Genomic DNA, 22,619 nt, shown 5'->3' with positions numbered 1-22,619 from the left:
GACTGCATGAAATTTCATCATGCTACTCAGAACGGGGCACAATTTAAAACATGTTATTTCTGGAATTTTCTATTCAGTATTTTCAAACCACAACTGACCACTAAAACTGCAAAGCCAAGCCTCAGATAGGGGGAACTACTGTATCTTTCAAAAACATGGTTTCTTATAGCACTGTGACATTTCAGATGTCTAAAGTTCAACTGCTATCACCCTGGTCTAATCTACTGCTATCTTTTGCTTTGATTACTACAACTGCCTCCTAACCATCTCTGCTTCAGTCCTTGGGATTCACCCACTCTCTATTCACAACATAAAACCAGACTGAACCTGCTGTTCAAAACTTCTCATTAGACTCAAGGAAAAAAAGCCAGAGGCCTCTTACAACGGCCTCTAAGAGTTTACAACATATGTTCCACCTACCTTCTAACTCCCAAACCACAATACACTTCTTCCTACATTTCTTCACTCCAACCCCCAAGCATCCTTTCTACTCCTCTAAGATGCTACACAGGCATAGGTTTTGCAGGTGCTGTTCCTTCTGTCTGGAATGCTCTCAATCCAGGATGTGGTTTGTTCCCTCATCTTCTTCAAGTGTTTGCTCAAATATCACCTTTTCAATGAGATCTTCCCCAACTACCTTACTGAAAGTTGCACAGCTCTTCATTTCCCAACAAGAGTACTTCTATTCCCCTTTCCTAATATTTTTTTTACCATAGCACTGGTTGAAAACAAACAATTTATGTATGCATTTTTAATTTATTTGTGGTCTTTCTCTCCCTATCCCTTGAAGTTAAAACTCTGTGATACCGGGGACTTTGTTTTCTTCAATATTCTATTTCCAGTGCATAAAGTCATGCTTTAACATTCAGCAAATATTTGTTAACTTGATCTGAATTTCATCATAACTGTTCTCATGCAATTTTATACTTTCTGTTCTTTTTGGGCACTCTCGTCATTTCTTTTTGCACTATATGGGATTTTATCCCACACATTCCTTCAACTCAATTATTTAGAAGAAATTAGTTCTAGTTCTATTTTACTAATGGTAACTTTCAATTTTAAAAGAAATTTGAAACTACTGAGTTCCAACGTGTAAGTTGAAACTTTTAGCCTTTACTCCTTGGCTACATTCCAATTTTTGATTATACATTTCAGATGAAAATTGTGTTTCTGGTAATTTTAAGTGATATTTCTTGAAATTTATTTTATAAAAATATGATTATTTAGATTTTAGTCTATGTTTAACTGGTTTCATTGTTCACTGCCAACATTTTATATAATAACTTCTCCATTTCTTACGTTCTTCATTTTAATGTTTGGGAAAAAGATGTATTAGTGAAATACCTTCTAAGTCCATGCAAGTCTGAGAATAAATACTGCCCTAACACACACCTTAGGATTCCACTTGAAATGAATGTACTCAATTACAATGAATCACAATCTTTTTCCCACCCAACTCTTAAGAATGTGTTGCTCTGCCATCTAAGGCTAGACTATTTCTTTGTACAGTTAAACTGTTTTCTGCCTAGATCACTATAAGGTGCCCCACCATAACCATGAAATTTAAAATCCTCAGTATTTAAGTGATGTCTTCTTTCTGGAATTCCACTTATGTACAGATTGCATCTTCTAAATATATCTACCATGCCTTTCCTCTAATCATTTTTCACTCTTTTAAACTTTCACACCAAGAGTAGGATCACACGTCTCTTGCTCACCACTGCATCTTCTGTAGATGTTACAATGCCTGACACAACAGATGCGTAACAGATGCTTAACTAATAAGAAATAGTTTCAGAATTAAAATGAAAACCTCTCATCCGAATTCTGATTGCATATTTTCGCTTTTATCTCCTTGTTAATTCATTAGATTTTCTGTAATGCTCAATTGTTCACTAACGCCCAGCACTATTTTTCATATCCATGCAATCTTCTTAGTTGACTACTTGCTCCAATTTTAATTGTAATGTTCCCATGAATCCTGCTGAAAACACTGAATTGAAATTTTAAAAATTGGGTTTTTTTGCACAAGGTTGAACCGCAGTAGTATTTCATGGCTAAAAGGGTTTTATTAGAAATCTGATCCTACTTCTTTCCACATCAAGGGCTCCTGACCATCTCCTAGCCCCCTTTTTTTTGAGATAGGATCTCACTCCATCACCCAGCCAACCTCTGCCTCCCGGGCTCAAGCGATCCTCCCACCTCACCCTACCCAGCAGCTGGATGCATACCACCACACCTGGTCAATTTTTAAATTTTCTGTAGAGATAAGATCTCACTATATTGCCCGGGCTAGTCTCAAACTCCTGAGCTCAAGCAATTATCCTGCCTCAGCCTCCCAAAGTGCTGGGATTACAGGCGTGACCCACTGCGCTGGGCTCCTAATATTTTAAAGAAAACTTTTAAAGTATGAGTATATGACCCTTTCTCTGGGAGAAAAAAGAATGTTTGCTTTCATTAGATTACTGGTAATGGTGGGGCAAGGAGTAGCTCAAAAAGACTTAATCACTGCTAAGAATGGATGTCGAGATTATTATTAAATTATTATTATTATTAAAGACTAGGTTGCAAGGTTATTATTAAAGACTAGGTTACCTAGTTTCTGACAAGAGTTGTACAAATCTGTATTAACACAGGGATATAGAATACCTTTTCTGTAATATTTACTGATTCCCAGAAGCAGCAAAATGGAAAGGATGTTACATGAAACATAGCTAGAGTCAGAGGCAGTCCTAACATGAAATATCAAATGTTGGGAAGGTAAGTTTTTTCTACATTTTGACATGCCATGCCAAAATCAAGATCTGGACCAAGAAAGCTATAGCACAGCTCTTCTTTTTCCTAGTTTGTTCTTTCAGCTTATTTCTGGCTTGCACTGGTAGAAAAACTTGAAGTGGTAACACGCCAAAAAGATTGCCCCTTCCTGCCTCAGACACTTATTTACAAAACAAAACAAACAAAACAAACACAACAACAAAAAAACCAATTGGAAGTATGTACATACTTCCAATATGAAGAAGGCACAACTCAAATTCTGTTAGGAGTTCCCTCCATTCAATCCCTAGGCATGTTGCTCTATCACAACAGAGGTGTCATGAGTTAGCCCTCTTGTTCCAGCATCATCCAAACAATACGTAGCTGGAGAACATTAATATTTGCCATGAAAATGGCATGTTTTCTAGATTTTAGTGCTAGTATTTTCTTTACCCTGTTCATTACTAAGAAAATCATGACAGTAAATATGCCTGGCCTCTTAGACTTACATTGTTACCTTACCAACTTCATCAAAAAGTTGGCCAAGAGAATTTTTTAAGCTATTTTAAACATTCTATTTCCTTAAATGTATCCTTACCTATGTTCCTTATCCTTAACTATGTTAACTGTTTAGAATGAAATAAAACTGGCCTTCTCAACAATTCCCAAAATTTAATGATCAGCTGAGTCTTTCTGGACAGTCGCTAAGACAAGCCACTATTCCTTTCTGTTTTCAAGGTTACTAGTCTACCCCCAAATCATTACCATGATCACAAAAGGCTGAGTATATTGATTAAATGAGTTTTCTAACTGGACTTCAGTGCTCTTCTCCACTTTCATCAATCTGCTAGGCTTTCTTTGCCTTCAGAATCATTTGCCTAACTCATTCTCCAGACCATTTCCAAATGAATCCTTCTAATCTCCATTTTATTATGTCATGCCCCGGTTCAAAAACCTTGAACATATACCTCTCTACGGAATAAAGTTTAAGTTCTTAAATTATGTATTTAATCCTTGTTTCTCCTTAACTGCCTCTGCAACTAGATGGCCATGTGTCTGGTAGCTCTGGTAAATCAAATGCAGGCAAATGCTGCTGGGGAACTCATTCTTTCCAGAAAAGAAAACAAAAACTCACTTTGCTCTTCATTTTTATTCCTTTATGTCTCGAAGATAGAAAAGATGCCAGAAGGCGCAGAAACCATCTTACAACTGAGGATGAAAGACACATTCTAAAGATAGTAGTGCTGGAAGACAAGGCGGGGTTCCTGAAGATACTATGGCGCTGTTACACCAGCACTGGACCACCTACATGCAGATTTCTGTTATGAGATAAATATCTCTCTTATTTGTTAACAACCTACTAGTGAGGTTTTCTGTTATTTGAAACAATGAAATCCTAAATGGTAACACTGGTAATAACTAAGGCCACACGATTTAATTATCCAAACCAGGACAATGGGAATAAATGTATGGCATGTAGCAGGTATAAACTAGGATGACAAGTTACTCTAGTAGTAACTAACTAGAAAACATATGAGAACTAAAAAATAAAGATCCCTCTAATAGCTATATGTAAAAATAAGTAAAATAATAAATTTAACCCCCACAAAATGTTCAAGAACTTCATGGAAAAAAAATAAAATAAAACTTGCTAAAGGGCATAAAAGGAAATCTAAATAAACAAACCATGTTCTTTAAGACAAAGCCTGACTCTGTTGCCCAGGCTGGGGTGCCATGATGCCATCTCAGCTCACTGCGACCCTCCACCTCGTGGGCTCAAGCAATCCTCCTGCCACAGCCTCTTCCTGAGTAGCTGTGACTACATGTACGCACCACCACACCCAGCTAATTTTTGTATTTTTAGTAGAGACTGGATTTCATCATATTGCCCCAGGCTGGTCTCAAACTCCTGAGCTCAAGTTATCTGCCCACCTCAGCCTCTCAAAATGCTAGGATAACAGGCATGAGCCACCAGCCAACGAACCATGTTTTTTGATAAGACTTAATGTTGTAAAAATACTATTACAAACTCAACACAGTATTAATTAAATTCCAGTAAGTTTTTTTTAGAGTACTTAAACTGATTCTAAAACTAATGTGCAAGAATAAATGTTCAAGTTTAAACAAAATTTAAATAAAGAGGAAAAACATTAACCAAAATGAATAAACCAAGAAAAATAACTCTACAAGAAAGAGAGGGAAATATTATGAAGTTATAATAATTGCTATAACAGAAACCACATAGTATTGCCACAGCAGAAGAGTATGAAACACATCTATGTATACAGAATTTATACAAATAAAAGCAGCTTTTCAAATCAACAAGGAAGGATAAATTAGGCATAAACAGTGTTGAGGCTAACTGGCTCCCATTTTGGAAATAATACTGATTCCAATCCTATACTATTGCTGCAAGTAATAGATTAAGGAATAAAATCTTCTAGGCACTAGCACAGGCAAGTTCTTTTTTTTTTTTTTGAGATGGAGTCTCGCTCTGTCACCCAGGCTGGAGTGCAGTGGCCAGATCTCAGCTCACTGCAAGCTCCACCTCCCGGGTTTACGCCATTCTCCTGAGCACAGGCAAGTTCTTAAAAAGACAAAAGAAAAAAGCAGGCCAGGAACAGTGACTCACACCTGTAATCCCAACACTCTGGGAGGCGGAGGCAGGAGAATCACCTGAGCCCAGGAGTGTGAGATCACCTTGGGCAACAAAGTGAGACCTCTTATCTACAAAAAATAAATTAAAAATTAGCTATGCGTGGTTGCTTGCACTTGTAGTCCCAGGTACTCAGGAGGCTGACATGGGAGGATTACTTGAACTGGGAGGCAGAGGTGGCAATGAGCCAAAATTGTGCCACTGCACTCCAGCCTGGGTGACAGAGTGAAACCCTATCTCAAAAAGAGGGGCACATGTCCTTGGGACCTCCTGAGGTTGTGTCACAGGCAAAAAAAAAAATAAAGAAAAAAATCACAGAAGCCATAGAATACCAATAAGTTTGAGTACACAAAAATTTCAAATTTGGCCGGGTGAGGTGGCTCATGCCTGTGATCCCAGCACTTTGGGAGTCCGAGGCGGGCAGATCACGAGGTCAGATCGAGACCATCCTGGCTAACATGGTGAAATCCCGTCTCTATTAGTGGCGAGCACCTGAAGTCCCAGGTACTCAGAAGGCTGAGGCAGGAGAATGGCGTGAACCCAGAAGGCAGAGCTTGCAGTGAGGCAAGATAGCATCACTGCATTCCAGCCTGGGCAACAGAGCGAGGCTCTGCCAAAACAAAAAAAAATTCAAACTCGTTATATGTATGCATAACACAAGCAACACACTATAAGAAAATACTTCTTACATAAAATGCAAAATTAGTGTCTAGAATGCACAATATTCATGCACCTTCAAATGAATATCTTTTAAATGATAACAATAACAGAATAGGAAAAGATACAGACAACTCACTTAAACAGTTAATAGATATAGCTAACAATTATACAAAAAGATGAAGTTAATGAATAATCAAAAGATGCAAATTAAAACTAGGTATCATTTTCCATATGATGCATTTTTAAAGCTGAAGAAATTAAGATGTTGGTAACACTCTCATAAATTACCAAGGAGTAAATTATTACAGTTATTTAGTGAGCAATCTTACATTATCCATTATTGCGCATCTACAAACCAACCATTCCACTGGGTAGGTATCACCTAAAAAAACACTATCATAAATGTCAAAAGATGGCCTGTCAAGGTACACAAGGTGTTAACTAAAGTTCTGTTTCTAGAAACAACCTAAATATCAATCAGTAAGGAATTGATAATATATCTGTGGTATATTCATACAAAGAAACACTATAGAGAAGTTAAAAAGAATGAGGCAAATCTAAATGTACTAACATGGTTAGACTACCAAATCAAATTATTGAGAAATGTGTGTTATAGAACCCCTATAAAGTAGCCATTCCACAGCAAGTAGAAAAACTAAATTACTGGGTGGAGCAGGATGGTAGAATAGAAGCCTACACTGTTCATCCCACCCCCAACAGGAACACCAAATTTTACAACTATCTGCACACAGAAAAGCATCATCACAAGAACCAAATATCACGTGAGCAATCATACTACCTGGTTTTGACTTTGTATCACTGAAAGAGGCATTGAAGAGGGTAGGAGAGACAGCCTTAAATCCCTGACAGCACACCTCCCCCATCTGGCCCCACAACATGGACAGAGTCTGTGCACTTAAGGGAGGGACAGGAAAGCCATGCTGGGCTCAGCTAGTGCCCATGCACTGACGGAGCCTTTGGACCAGATCTAGCCAAAGAGGAATCATCCATCCCAGCAATAAGAACCTGACTTTCTTGGCAAGCCTCACTACCATGGGCTCAAGTGCTCCAGGGTGTGGGGAAAAGAAAGAGATCAGCCTGTTACTGTGTCTATATAGAAAGAAGTAGACATAAGAGACTCCATTTTGTTCTGTATTTGAGATGCTGTTAATCTGCGGCCCTACCCCCAACCTTGTTCTTGCAAGAGACATGTGCTGTGGTAACTCAAGGTTTAATGGATTTTGGGCATGCAGGGTGTGTCTTTGTTACTAGAAAAGCTAGGTATTGTCCAAGGTTTATCCCCATGTGATAGGATGAAACAATGCTGCTAAAAGGTTTATCTCTAGGCACAGGATTTTCCTTTGAACTTATTCAAGTCACAGAAATCCTTGTTCTTATGTCTTACTGCTGATTTCCTCCCTAAAAACGATCCTATTGTCCTGCCACTCCCTGATCTTTAAGATGGTAAAGATAATTATCTATAAATACTAAGGGAACTCAGAGACCGGTGCCGGCGTGGGTCCTCTGTAAGCTGAGCGCCGGTCCCCTGGGCCCCAGCTTTTCTTTCTCTATACTTTGTCTCTGTGTCTTATTTCTTTTCTCAAGTCTCTCATTCCACCTAACGAGAAACACCCACAGGTGTGGAGGGGCAGGCTACCCCTTCACAGGGTCCTAGGTAAACCTGAAAGGCAGTCTAGGACACAAGGACTGCAACTCCTAGGCAACTCTTAGGACTGGGGCTGGGATCAGAGCTAGTGGACTAGGGTGGCATATAACCTAGGGAGGTACCAGCTGGGAAAACTGGATACCCATATGCATTAATGAACCTGAACACTATCTCTCAAGATATACAAAAATTCAAGTAAAAATAGATTAAAGACTTTTATCTAAGATCTCAAACTATGAAACTACTACAAGAAAACACTGGAGGAACTCTCTCTCCAGGACATCGGTCTGGGTAAAGATTTCTTCAGTAATACTCCACACGCATAGGCAAATGCTATACAAAAATGAACAAATGGAACCACTTCAAGTTAAAAAGCTTCTGCAGAGCAAAGGAAACAACAGAGAGACAACCCACAAAATGAGAGAAAATATTTGCAAACTGTCCATCTGACAAGGGATTAATAAGCAGAATAAAGAAGGAACTCAAGCCACTCTACAGGGAAAAAAAATCTAATATTCTGATAAAAAAAATGGGCAAAAGGTCTGAAGAAACATTTCTCAAAAGATGACACAGCAAAAAGGCACATGAAAAGGTACTCGACATTACTGATCATCAGAGAAATGCAAATCAAAACTACTATGAGATATCATCCTACCCCGGTTAAAATGGCTTTTATCCAAAAGACAGGCAAAAACAAATGCTGGCCAGGATGTGGAGAAAAGGGAACCCTCAGTATATTGTTGGTGGGAACGTAAATTAGTACGATCACTATGGAGAACAGTGTGAAGGGTCCTAAGAAACTAAAAATAGAATCTACCACACAATCCAGCAATCCCACTGCTGGGTATATATACCCAAAAGAAAAGAAATCAGTATATCAAAGAGATATCTGCACTCCCACGTTTCTAGCAGCACTGTTCACATTAGCTAAGATTTGAAAGCAAACTAAGTGTCCATCAACAGATGAACAAAGAAAATGTGGCACATATACACAATGGAGTACTATTCAGCCATAAAAATGAATGAGATTCAGTTATTTAAAATAACATGGATGGAACTGGAAGTCATTATATTAAGTGAAATAAGCCAGGCACAGAAAGACAAAGATCACATGTTCCCACTTATTTGTAGTATCTAAAAAATCCCACAATTTGTGGGATCTAAAACAACTGAACTCATGGAGACAGAAAGTAGAAGGATGGTTATGAGACTGGGAAAGGTAATAGGAGGTAGGAGGGGATAATTAACGGGTACCAAAAAAAACCACAAAAACAACAGAATGAGTAAGACCTAGTATTAGCTAGCGCAACAGAGTGACTATAGTAAAAAAGAATTTAATGGTACATTTTTAAACAATTATAAGAGTATAACTGGACTGTTTGATACACAAAGAATAAATGCTGGAGGGGACAGATATCCCATTTTCCATAATGTGATTATTACACACCGCATGCCTGTATCTAGATATCTCATGTACCTCATAAATATATATATCTACCATGTACCCACAAAAATTAAAAATAGAAGAATTTTTTTTTAAGTAATAAAAATATTTTCTCAACACCCTATTTTTAAAAATACACATACACAAAGAAAACCTTACAGGTGAGATATAGCTTTTGTACCTAACAGAAAGGTCATCCTTAAAGAGTAATTTAATTCTATAGATACTATCTATAGACATATAAACTGAAGCATAGAAATGATCTAGAAAGAATAAAGTTACAAAAATTGATACTCCTAAGGAAGTAAAAGCCCAAAGAATATACACTCTATGATTTTGTTTATGTAAAGCTGAAAACAGGCAAAACTCAACTATGGCATTAGAAAACAAGTTAGTGATTACTTGTGAGAAAAAGGGAGAGTGTAAGAATTCAGAAGAAGTAAGCAAGGGACTTCCAGGTACTGTCAATGTTCTCTTTTGTGACCTAGGTACCGGATTCACAGATATTTGCTATTTTTGTGTTATATATGGCCAAGTATTTTCTCCTAGTTATTGTTATTTAATACTGTATACAGCACTATACATTTATGAAGAAGTTTTGATTTCAATATATTTGAATTAATGCACATATAATCTGTTGAGCTAACATTTATGTTTCTATGCATATTTCTGTATGTGTGCCATACTTAAACAAAAAAGTTAAACTAAACAACAGTGACCTAAATCCAGTTTACCTGTGCTTTTTTCTTTCCTGGAACACATATTTTCACACTTTTGCCTTTTATCATAAGCGGTGTTGTTTCAATGTACTTCATAATTGCGGTAATCGCCTCTTTAAATTCCATTTCTAAGTAAGCCTAAAATGAAATTTATTCCATCTTTAGTCACAAATTTACCTTTAAAAGTTCCTGCATTTTAAAATTGACTTAATCCTTTCTTTTGTAACATCAAACTATGAAATTACCTCAAGTCATGGTTGCTTTTGCCTGTTTTTATTTTGGTCATGTGTAATTTGATTAAGGATGTTTCACACATGAAATGGCCATTTAACCTTACAGAATTTCTATACCACTACCAAGATAAAAAAAATCCAGGCAGGCTCATGCAACAAGAAGAAATGAGAAGGCAGGGCTCACTGAACAACAGGAGGGAAGGGAAGATACGGTCCAGCTTGTGGTAGGTCTGACATTTTAAAGGTTTCTCGCAACAAAGACAACACTATCACCATGTTCCCCGTCCTAACTTTTTAAAAAAGTTAAGACAGAGGTCTCGCTATGTTGCCCAGGTTGGTCTTGAATTCCTGGCCTCAAGTGATCCTCCAGCCTTGGCCTCCCAAAGTACTGGGATTACAGACTTGAGCCACCACACCCAGCCTTAACTCACAAATTTTTCTGAGACAGAGTCCTACTCTGTTGTCTAGGCTGAAGTGCAGCAGCGCGATCTCTACTCACCGCAACCTCCACCTCCTGGGTTCAAGGGATTTTCCTGCCTCAATCTCCCATGTAGCTGGGATTAGAGATGCCTGGCTAATTTTTGTATTCTTAGTAGAGACAGGGTTTTGCTATGTTGGTCAGGCTGGTCTCAAACTCCTGACCTCAGGTGATCCACCTGCCTCGGCCTCCCAAAGTGCTGCGATTACAGGCAAAAGCCAACATGCCCAGCCTTAACTCACTATTTTATGTTGTGCTTAAAGACTGTTCATAGTTCTTAACTTTATCATGTGAGTTATAGGAATATAACCCACAGACAATACTCACCATACAAAGGAAGTAATTTGTTTTAGTATGATCAAACTGGTGTTCTAAAGCAATGTTCAAACTGGTGTTCTAAAGCAAGCTATGGCATACTACCTATTTTGTAAATAGTTTTTTGCAACACAGCCATGCTTGCTTATTTACATATTACTTATAGCTGTTTTTGTACTAGAATGCCAGAGCACAGCAGTTGAGATCCTATAACTGGCTCATAAAACTGAAAATATTTATCTGGCCCTTTACAGAAAAAGTGGGCAAACACTTATTTTAAAGGATATAAAACACTATATTGGGCACTTGCTCACTCACATCCAAACATTTATATAACTCTCAAAGAACAATTATATATGCAGTACAAACAGCTAAGGAACACAACAGCAATTTATAGAATCATCAAAGCAATGACTTTGTATGAATTTTTACCAGATTAAATGACTCACCTCCTTTCTATATGGAACAATCAGGACATCATTCACTTTCCCAAATGGTTGAAATAATTTTCTAACATCTTCTTCAGTACAACCATCCTCTGGTAATTCCGATATAAGAAGAACCGAACCGTAATGCAATGATTGTTCTTTCCGAAGCTATTTTTGGAGTGAAAGAAAATTAAAAATAAACCAAATTAAGCTACAATGTACAGTAATAATTTCCCATATAATTTCTTCTACCACTAATATTAGTATATTAAAGGGTCTTTTCCAAATATTTTACCCATTTTCCTTTTTCCTTCACCACCCCCTTTACGTAATTTTTTAAAATCACAATTTTAACACTTTAATAAGATTTTAAATGCAAAAGTGATAAGAAATGTTATTTATATTTTTTAACCCAGAAATGGTTTATAGGTGCTCTTTTCTGTTTATAGCATCTTATAGCAAATAAGATCTATGGAATGGTCCAAGGCCATTAGAGAGAATTTTTCTATGAAACTACATGGCCCACCGACAAGGAAAGCTGAAATTACAGCTTTGCTCACCCCCCCGTTCTAATAATTGGAAATGGTATCTAGACAGGTATATTTTTAAAAATTCATATATAATGCATACCATTTGAATACAGTGTAGTATCACCTTTACCACTCATGTTAAAAATTAGGGTCAGGCATGGTGGCTCATGCCTGTACCCCAGTGCTTTGGGAGGCCAAGGCAGAAAGACTGCTTGAGGCCAGGAGTTTGAGGCCAGGAGTTTAAGACCAGGATGGGCAACATACTAAGACTCTCTACTTTAAAAAGAGAAAGAAAAAAAAGGTCGGGCCCGGTGGCTCACGCCTGTAATCCCAGCACTTTGGGAACCGAGGTGGGTGGATCACAAGGTCAGGTGTTCGAGACCAGCCTGATCAACATGGTGAAACCCCGTCTCTGCTAAAAATAAAAAAAAATTAGCCAGGCGTGGTGGCATGCGCCTGTAATTTCAGCTGCTCAGGAGGCTGAGGCAGGAGGCAGGAGAATCACTTGAACCTGGGAGGCGGAGGTTGCAGTGAGCCGAGATCACGCCACTGCACTCCAGCCTGGGAGACAGAGCGAGACTACGTCTCAAAAAAAAAAAAAAATGAAAACACCCAGCTGGGTGTGGTGGTGCATACCTGTAGTCTTAGCTATCCCGGAGCCTGAGGCAGGAGGATACTTGATCTCAGGAATTTGAGGCTGCAGTGACTTATAACTGTGCCACTGCACTTCAGCCTAGATGACAGAGTCCCCATCTCTCCTATTTTTTACTAAATAAGAAAACTTTTTTTAAAAAAGTTCCACTGCCACCACCTAGAAGTCTTGAACCAAAATGAAAAGAACTTCATATATTAATAATCTTATGAGACTAACTCAGCCTCTTCAAAATTTTCCTTATACTCAAAAATTTCTTCCCAATGCTCTTCAAAATTCTGTTAATTACTGGTTGATTACTACAAGTTTATCCTTCTAAACGTTAAGTTCTTTGGGGCACGGAACAGCACATACTGAAAGTCTTTAATGTATTTAAGTCTTTAATGAGAGCAATGCATACCATACCTAAATGCTTGAAAACTTATTAATATTAAAATATACAAAATATTCGATATTTGGCCTATTAGGATTTTCTCTGAAGATAGTCTCTTGATGTTTTAATATATTATTTCATAGTGATTCAATAAACACACACAATAAAACAATACCTTAGTATTGTAACCAGTAGGTTACAGTCAAAATACACTAAAAATCAGTATCAAAATATACATTTTACACTGTACAACAGAGTTTCTGACTTCTGAATTGTACCACAAAAAGTATAGAACAGATGTATAAAGATCATTTCTCAGGAGAGGCTCACCCTTATACCTTACTAAAAAAGATTACAAAAGCTCAATAATGCTACTGGTGATTATTCACTTTCTCAATTAGAGAGCAAAACTCATCACAATGATCTGCTTGGGAAAGCTAGCCAAAAATGCCAAACCATCAAAATGTTCTCTTTTGACGCATCAAACATCAAACCACTGGAATTCCTAAGCTACAAGATTTTGAACCTTGGACGTCTATTATATTCATAAGAAAACCAGTAAAATATTCCATACTAAAATCATTTAACGACTCATAATTTCAAAGTTATTGGAAATATGGAATAAAAAAGTTAAGACAACTTCATTTTTTTTTTTTCTTGAGACAGGGTCTTCCTTCTGTAATCCAGGCTGCAACCTCTGCCTCCTGGGCTCAAGTGATCCTTCCACCTGAGCCTCCCAAGTAGCTGGGACTACAGGCATCTGCCACCAAGTCCAGCTCATTTTTATATTTTTTGTAGAGAGGGAGTTTCACCATGTTGCTCTGGCTGGCCTCAAACTCTTAAGTTCAAGTGATCCACACCGCTTGGCCTCCCAAAGTGCTGGGATTCAGGCATAAGCCACCATGCCCGGCAACAATTTTGTTTTCTGTTTGTCATAGCAAATGTATGCATACTTGCACTAACAAAGAATTATGAGGCCAGGCATAGTGGCTCATGCACTTAGGGAGGCTGACGTGGAAGGACTGCCTGAGCCTAGTACTTTGAGACCAGCCTAAGCAACATGGCAAGACCCCATCTCTACAAAAATTTAAAAATTGGCCAGGCATGGTGGCACACGCCTGTGGTGCCAGCTACTAGGGAAGCTAAGGCAGGAGGATCACTTGAGCCCAGGAGATTGAGGCTGCAGTGAGCCATGTTTGCACCACTGCACTCCAGCCAGGACCACAGAGTGAAACCTTATCTCCAAAAATAATTAATTTAAAGAATTACCTTTCGCTGGAGAGAAACAGCTTTATCAGCCACCTGTTTACATTCTGACAAAGTGTCATCTTCAAGATTCTTTGATTTACAACGAATAGAATGTCCTCCTAGATTTGAATCACTCTTTGTAGCGCTTGTAGGTTTAACTGATGGTTTTGTTCCACTGCTAGTTTTAGGCTTTTGTGCTGGTGAATGCCCCTTATCAGCAGCTTCAAGATGCTTCTGTTTATTAAATTCTGTCCCATGCCCAGATCGTTGTACCACATCTTCTAATGCTTTTTTTCTATCTAGTAAAAATATATAAAACACAGTTTCAATTGGAAAAAAATTAAGGTAGGAGCCATCTCCTGACATAATCCCATAGTGCTATTCTCAAGCTAAACAGGGAGCACACAGACAATTAAAAAACCTATACTTTATTCACTCAGAAGGCTTACATGAAGTTCCTTTATTCCCTTATACCAGTGATCCTCAAAGTTTTGGTTTTGAGATTGCTTTACACGTTTTAAAGACTACAAAGATTTGTGTTACATTTATTGATATTTACCATATTAGAAATTAAAATCTTAAAAAATTTATTAATTCATATGTTAGGTTGGTGCAAAAGTAACTGTAGTCTTTGCCACTGAAAGTAATGACAAAAAAAGTAAATTCCCATATTAACGTAAGTATTTTTATAAAAACCAACTGTAATTCCCAAAACAAAATTAGTGAAATGAGTAAGACTACCATATCTTCTTCCAAACATTTTAATGTTAGGCTTAAAAGAAGAACCTAAATTCTTTTATCTGCTTCTGGATAAAGAAAATCCAGACTCATAAAGGCATGTAATTGGAAAAGAGAAGGCCTCACAGAACTTGGAAGATCTTGAGGACCCCAATCAATCCTTGGAACATACTTTAAGAAGGAATGCCTTATATAACTAAAGGTATCTCCACTTGAAATCAGCATTTTAGACTATACTAGATACAATAAGACCTGTGCAAAGTACTATTTTTGAATTTTTCAGGCTAGTCAAGTGAAGCAGTGGGAGTGTCGAAGTACTTCTCAGATATTAACTATGGTTTCTTTCATTGTAGAAGGAGTGTGTTTGTATGTGTGTGCATGCCTGTGTGAGTTATTTCTGAGAGGGCCATAAAATCAACATTAAGTCACAGGTTAAAAATAATAATCTTTTCAAAAACATTTTAAATTAATCCATGGAATTCAATAATCAATTATTAAAGCAAACTAAGACATTTTTACCATCCTTGGTTTTTAAATATGTTGGTGGACACATACATTCACACACATTTCTTTGCCAAGTTACCAGAGGGAATAATTAACTCTGTGGGATGTGGGTCAGATCTCATTTAGCAATTCTAAAATTTAAAAAAATAGAACATTTCTCAAAATCCAAAAAGAAAGACATTTAAAAATTTAGTCAAAATAAGTACATTCATTATTTCATGGCCATCAGTGTACCTGATGATCTCACTGATCTCCTTGATATCCTTTCAGGGCTAACTGATCGAAAGCATTTTGGACTACCTCTAAATGGATTTCTAATTCGATATGGTGAACGGGATCTGGATCTGGATCTGTATCTAGAAATGAAACGATGGCAAATTCTTGGACTTCGACTTCTTGGTCTATACATGTAATGCATTGGGCTTCGAGACCGATGGAATCTGTGACTTGAGCTTGATCTTCTAGAACGCCTAGGACTGGGGGAATGAGAACGTCTTCGTGGAGTTTCATTTTCTTTTCTATTGCCCTCATTTCTACAAGTGGGGGGGAAAAAGAAAGTCATCAGCAATTTAATGTAAATTTAAATGATACTAAATGACAGAAGCACCTTGTTAAAAACAGACTGTTAACAATACCAAACTCTGATAAAAAGATATGTCCTTAAAACAAAAATCTGTTTGTTACGATGTAATTCAGCCCTATAGGTAAATAAGAAACAATCAGAACAGTTTATCAGCCCTCCAACTGCTTGGATGTCTGTTTTCTAGTTTACAGAAGAATACGATAATGAATTTCTCTGGTTCTTCCTGTACCAACATTATATCTAATTATGTTTTTAAAGTATTAAATTATGTAAGAATTTAGGAAATTATTTAAACAGATGTTTTAAATAATTTTTTCCTGAAAGATTATGCCATCTATAAATATGACTCTGATTTCTCTATGTGTGCGTACGTGTGTGTACATACCGAACCTGAGTATAATCCCCTAGGGTATACAGAACGTAATAATACCACTCCTAGCAGTCAAGTCATTTATAACAGAAGATATCATAAACATAAAATAATAAAGTCAGAATAAAATATTTTCAGAAAAGGCTAAAGAAAGTAGATCGGGGCAGGGCTGTGTCACATTTAAGCATTGGAATAAGTTACAGATTCATAGAGGCTTTTGCATTTGCCTATTGTTTAAATGGCAAAAGTAGAACTCAAAAGAATCATTCTTAAAATTAACTGCTTACTTTTAAAATACAATCAAGTTTTAATAATATTACTATTTTTAAAAATTACCTTCTTGATGGGAGGATCTCAGGATTCCAATCAGGGTATCTATTTTGAAAATAAACAACATTAACTAACAGCTAAAATAAGACTGTAAGGCTCAATTAATCTTTACCTGTAATATATCAGAAGGACTTTTCACAACCTTTACTGGAAATAAAATATTTTGAGTGTTCAATAAATAATCAAAGTATTATGCTAATAGGTGTATCAGGGAAACACATTCCCCATACTTTAAAGGACTAAACTTTTATTTAAGTAAAACAGCCAGTATATGCACAAAAGTGTTAAGAGGTACAAGATACAAGCTTAGGTTAAGGGTTAAAAGAGAGAAGACAGTTCATCTACTATACAGAACTCTAGGGAACACCACTCCTATCACATTCCATGTGGCAACTCACAGAATACAACACGAATGGCGCCCCTTAACTTGCACCAAGTAGTCCTCATGAAGATATATGCAGTGAGAGGAATCAGGAGAGAATTCACAGAAAGGGCTGCTTTTCAAGTAGCCCTTACAAAGACCTATTAATAGGAATGGATTAGGTTAGATTTCATGCAGTGGCAATACATAAACTAAGATTGGAGGCAAAACATTGGTGTTTTGTTTCAGGAACTAGTCTAGCTGCAGCATAGAAATGATGAAAAGGAATTACAAAGGGGGAAACTTGGACAGGCTGTCTGTTGTTTCAAGTAGAGACAAATTATGAAGAGCCTTAAAATCAGGTAATGAGGTTACACACAGGAAAAAACAATGGGAACTTAACAGGAATGTTTTCAGAACAAGTGTAAAGGAACACCTGGAATTAGGGGGAAAGATGAGAGCTATTTAGAAATCGGGCATGTAGAAGCCACAATTATAGCCCTAAGAGTGAGATTAACACAAGATGGAGTTTATAGAAAAAAAGAGCCAAGGACAGAATCTTAGGCACATTGACAACTTCAGAGTAAAGCAAAGAAAAAGAAAAAAAAAAACAAAAACAAATGATTAAGGAGTAATCACAGAAAAAACTAGAAGAAGAAACAGTAATACCACAGAAGCCTAAGAAAAAGGCTATATCTTCACTCTCAACTTCTAGAAAATCTGAACTCTAAGAGGCATGTGGACAAGCTGATTATATTAAATAAATCACTACATTTAAGAATACAATTTCAGCAGCAAGATGAAAGCCAGGTAAGGAAATGGAGGCAGAAAACTTCTGACAAATCACTAAGCAGGAAAATTAAGTTAGGTCAAATCTTAGTAAAGTGGTTTGTCTTGGTTGCTATTTGCCTCAGACAGTGTTAATAAGCTAACCCCACAGCAATTCTCAATTCCCTTTTCCCTTGTTTGCCTTTACTACAATGGCTAAAAAAGCTAAATATCTGCTTTCCCCCTATCTCTAGAAGATAGCCAGTGATAGGTTCTAACCAATGAGACATAGGTACAAAACCCCTGACAGATATCTGAGAAAGCTTCTGCCTCATTCTTCCTACTTTGAGAATAGATATATTGTCTGGAGCATCTTTTAATTATGAAGGGACAAGCTATGAAGACAAAACAGTTAACTTTAATCCAACATACCCATCATCTAGTGTCAACAATTCCCAATATATGGATAATTCTGTTCCATCTATTTCCACGCTTTTAAAAACTTTCATTGCTCTGTACTATCCAGGAAGATAAATTCCTAGTCTTACAGTGATTCAAAGTAAATCTTTTATCATCAAACCCACCAAAAAGTGGGTTTCACTGTAGATGCTGTCATTTAATGGCTATGAAACTTAAAGCCAGTTACTTAGTATGAGTAAGCCTTAGCTTTCTCACATGTACATGCTGGAAATGAAAGTGATTAACAACACATCAAAGTTATTAAATTTCCAGAGCTCTCTGGTTTATGGTTCACAAGAGCTTGAAGACTATCATTCAAGAGTTGGTAATAATGGTCAGGCATGGTGGCTCATGCCTGTAATCCCAACACTTGGGATGTTGAGGTAGGCAGATTGCTTGAGCTCAGGAGTTTGAGACCAGCTTCGGCAATCCCGTCTCTACCAAAAATACAAAAAATTAGCTGAGCGTAGTGGCACTTGCCAGTGGTCCTAGCCACTCAGGAGGCTGAGGTGGGAGGATCACTTGAACCCAGGAGGTGGAGGTTTCAGTGAGCTGAGAGAGCTAGTAATAAATAATATTGTTGATCTTCACTAGGCTCAGGTTCACCAAGTTTAGACCTGTTCACTAGGTAACACATGTTCTCATCCCTGCTGCCCAGGGCAGAAAGATAAAGCATGTATACATTCTGCAAGCAGAATCTGGAAACACCTCTATCCTGCCCAACTAGTCAAAAATGTGCTTCAGAAGCAGTAACGCTCCTAACATAGGTGGTATAACATAACTATTAAGAGTAAGGACCTAGTTAACTGATATTACCTTTGTCCCAATGTGATGCAATAAATATACACATCACCAATGAAGTATTTGCAACAAAAATGTTCTCAGTGAATTTAATGCTAAGGAAACAAACAGAAAACTATATAAAGTGGGACATTCAACAAGACAAGTTTCCTGGACATTTCAAGGAAAAAGTCAACACTGTAAAAACATCCTCCTCAAACAAAAAAAAAAGATGACAAACAAAACAAAGAGTAGGCTATTCTAGATTAAAAGAGACTGCAATACATAAATCTTAACTGAATACTGGATTGGGGGTATGGATGGGGCAGACAGGAAGAGTTATAAAAGGCATTCTGGAAAGAAATGGGAAAATATGAATTTGGCTTATATATTAGAAGGAATTGTGGAATTACTGCTAATCTCCTTAAACGTATTGTATTGTGGTTATGCAGAACAATGTCCTTATACTTAGGAGATAGATGCTGAATTTAGAAATGATGTCTCATAATGTCTGCAATTTACTTTCAAATAGTTCAGAAAAAAGTATGAAGATATAATAAAGCGAATATTAACAAATGGTGACTATAAATGAATAATATATAAATGTTTTCCTTCCTTTTTCCCTTCAATATTTTATTCTGAAAATTTTTTAAGCCATAAAAAAGTAGAAGGGATGATACATAAACGCCTATGAGCTAAACTAGTTCCGTTTAACTATTTGCTGCATGATGGCAGGGAAACTGTCTCTGTGCCTCAGTTCTCTCACTGATAAAATCAGGAAGAATCCTTATACTTAACACCCCATAGATGGTTTTGAAAACTAAATCAATTATGTAAAGCACTTAGAATGCCCAGCACACAATAAACATAGTATAATTACCTATTTTTAATACTAAAATTCTGATGCACTGTATCTTTCCTCAACTATTCTTGTGTCATAATCCAGAAAGATCCAATAAAGCCAGAGAGAATAAGCCATAAGAAAAGAAAAATCTAAATATACATCAAGGGAGGAATGAGTAGAAAGAAGGTATATCCCCATAACGCAGCTTAAAAGAATAAAGAATGCAGATCCCAAGCACCTAACCAAATCTAATTTATTTATTAAATTATTTTGCAGTGGAGAGAAAGTCATGAAGCAATTATTCAAGTGCATACAACCTCAATGTGATGGTTAATTTTGGGTGTCAACCTGACTAGATTGAGGGATGCTTAGATGGTTGGTGAGGCACTCTCTGTTGGCGTGTCTGTGAGTGTTTCCAGTGAAGATTAGTCTGTGAGTCAGTGGGCTGAGTAAGGAAGATCTGCCCTCAATGTGGGCGGGCATCACGCCATAGGCTGGGAGCCCAGATGGTACAAATAGATGGACAAAGGTGGAATTCCCTCTCTCCACCCCTCCTTCCCTCAGAGCGGGATGCCCTTCGCCTCCTTGTTCTTGGACATCAGAACTCCAAGTTCTTTGGCCTTTGGTCTATGTGACTTGCATCAGCAGACTCCTGGGGCTCTAGGGCCTTCTGCCTCAGACTGAGAATTATGTTATCAGCTTCCTTGGTTTGGAAGCTTTTGAATTTGGACTGAGCCACACTACCAGAAGCCCAGAGTCTTCAACATGCAGACAGCATACTGTGGGACTTCTCAGCCTCCATAATTGTGTAAGCCAATTCCCCTAGTAAATCCTCTCTCGTGTATCAATACATAGGCATACCTCAGAGATACTGTAGATTCAGTTCTAAAACATCACACACCAAGTGAGTCACATAAGTTTTTTGGCTTCCCAGTGCAAATAAAAAGTTAAATTTAGACTATGCCAGTCTATTCACTGTACAATAGCATGTTTTTAAAAATGTACATACATTAATTTAAAAGCACTTTATTGCTAAAAAATACTGATGATCATGAGCCTTCAGCAAGTTGAAATCAAAGATTACTGATCACAGATTGCCATAAAAGGTATAACAATAAAGAAAAAAAATTGAAATACTGTGAATGTGACTCAGGCACATAAAGTGAGCACATGCTGTTAGAAAAATGGCACCGATAGGAAAGAGTCCTGACCGGCCCAGTAGAGACAAGGGAAGAGGCAGGCCTTGGATCTGCCACTGTGATCAGAGTGAGGCCAGGTGAAGAAAAATGTGCAGAAGGTAAGAAACTGTGAAGGCATCATGAGGCCTGTTAGGAGACACAGCCTGGAGAATTATGAAAGATATACTGTTGTTTTAAATTTCAAACCACAGTTACCTGTGTAACGAAAGAACTCTTAAGCTCCACAATAGGAAAAGGTGGAAACTGACCCAGAGGATGCCAGATCGAAGGATATATCCAGTTGCAGTTCTTACCAGCACACAGGCGCTAATATACACACTGTTCATTTTCAGCTTCAGCTCTTGATTGCTTTTGGCAGCAAAAGCACTGCTCAAGGCCCAAACGAGAGAGCAATTTGGTATTAGGAGAATGATTAAGATGGATTCTTGAATGGTGCTCCCCAAAAGATACATACATATATATGTTCCAATCCCTGGAACTTGTGAATGTTACCTGATTTGGAAAAGGATCTTTGCAGATGTAATTAAACTAAAACTCTTGAGATGAAATCATCCTGAATTATCCAACGGGCCCTAGATCCAATAGCCAGTGTCCTTCTAAAAGCAGGGCAAAGGGAGGTTTAAGAGAAGGTGGTGTGAAGACAGTAGCAGAGATAGGATTGATGGGCTACAAGCCAAGAAATGTCAACGATTGTCCCCCGTCATTAGAAGTTAGGAGAGAAGCATGGAACAGATTTTCCCCCAGAGCCTCGGAAGGGATGGTGGCCCGGCTAACACCATGATTTCAGACTTCTGGACTCTAAATAGAAATTTATTCTCTCCTAATTTAAGTCAAAAAGAAAGAAAAAAAAAAAAAGAAAAATGGCACCAATAGACTTGCTTGACACATGGTTTCCATAATCTTTCAATTTGTAAAAAAGGCAAATTATGGGAAGTACAATAAATCAAAGTACAATAAAATGAGGTACGCTTATATTTATATATGTCTCCCCTATTGATCTCTGTGGACAACCAAAATACACTTGATATGGTTAAAAAATAAATACAGTAGAACATTAAAGTAGCAGGCATGGAAAGCAAATGCTTTAAAAATCAGGGTCCTAAGTGTATGAAAAAATAATAGGTTTACCTACACAAAAGGCTTTAATAGGTATACACATACCGTTTGCTCAAGTAAATTAACGTAGCTATAATCCTCTTACTAGCATGAATGACTCTCTAAAATAAATAACTCACTCCCACCCAAATAAAAATTCACCTTCATAAGAATTAAGATGTCCCACTGGGTACCTGTGGGAAAAATGCTGCTTTGGAGAGATTTTTCAATTTTCAACTGTATTCCTTACAGTGGCAGTAAGGCATATCCAATTCAGGTAACAAATTATCTCCCCATGATAACCTGTATTTGTCTGTACAGCATCTATATAGAATACTAACCCCGATTTCTAGTCTTAATGCAAAAGATCCCGGTGACGCTTATCTCACTCTCAACACCAGGACCAGACATGACACAAACTGAGGTGGACTA

At 37.4% G+C, this 22,619-nt stretch overlaps 1 protein-coding gene across 11 annotated transcripts in view; it reads right to left on the bottom strand.

Annotated features, from left to right (window-relative positions):
• ZNF638 (zinc finger protein 638) overlaps window positions 1-22,619 on the bottom strand; it is a 151,953-nt gene that overhangs the window by 49,283 nt on the left and 80,051 nt on the right. For all 11 annotated transcript variants that reach the window (XM_021924935.2, XM_021924937.2, XM_003908798.3 and 8 more), the window contains exons 4-8: window positions 16,688-16,726; window positions 15,633-15,931; window positions 14,178-14,455; window positions 11,375-11,521; window positions 9,915-10,037 (exon numbers count right to left, since the gene is read on the bottom strand). In XM_021924935.2, the coding sequence (XP_021780627.1) occupies window positions 9,915-10,037; window positions 11,375-11,521; window positions 14,178-14,455; window positions 15,633-15,931; window positions 16,688-16,726 (886 nt within the window). The remainder of the gene's footprint in view (window positions 1-9,914; window positions 10,038-11,374; window positions 11,522-14,177; window positions 14,456-15,632; window positions 15,932-16,687; window positions 16,727-22,619) is intronic.

Source organism: Papio anubis, chromosome 14, assembly GCF_008728515.1.
Source record: "Papio anubis isolate 15944 chromosome 14, Panubis1.0, whole genome shotgun sequence".
NCBI classification, from domain to species: domain Eukaryota; kingdom Metazoa; phylum Chordata; class Mammalia; order Primates; family Cercopithecidae; genus Papio; species Papio anubis.
Note: the sequence above shows the minus strand (reverse complement) of the source record. Positions and strands in the feature narration are given on the sequence as shown.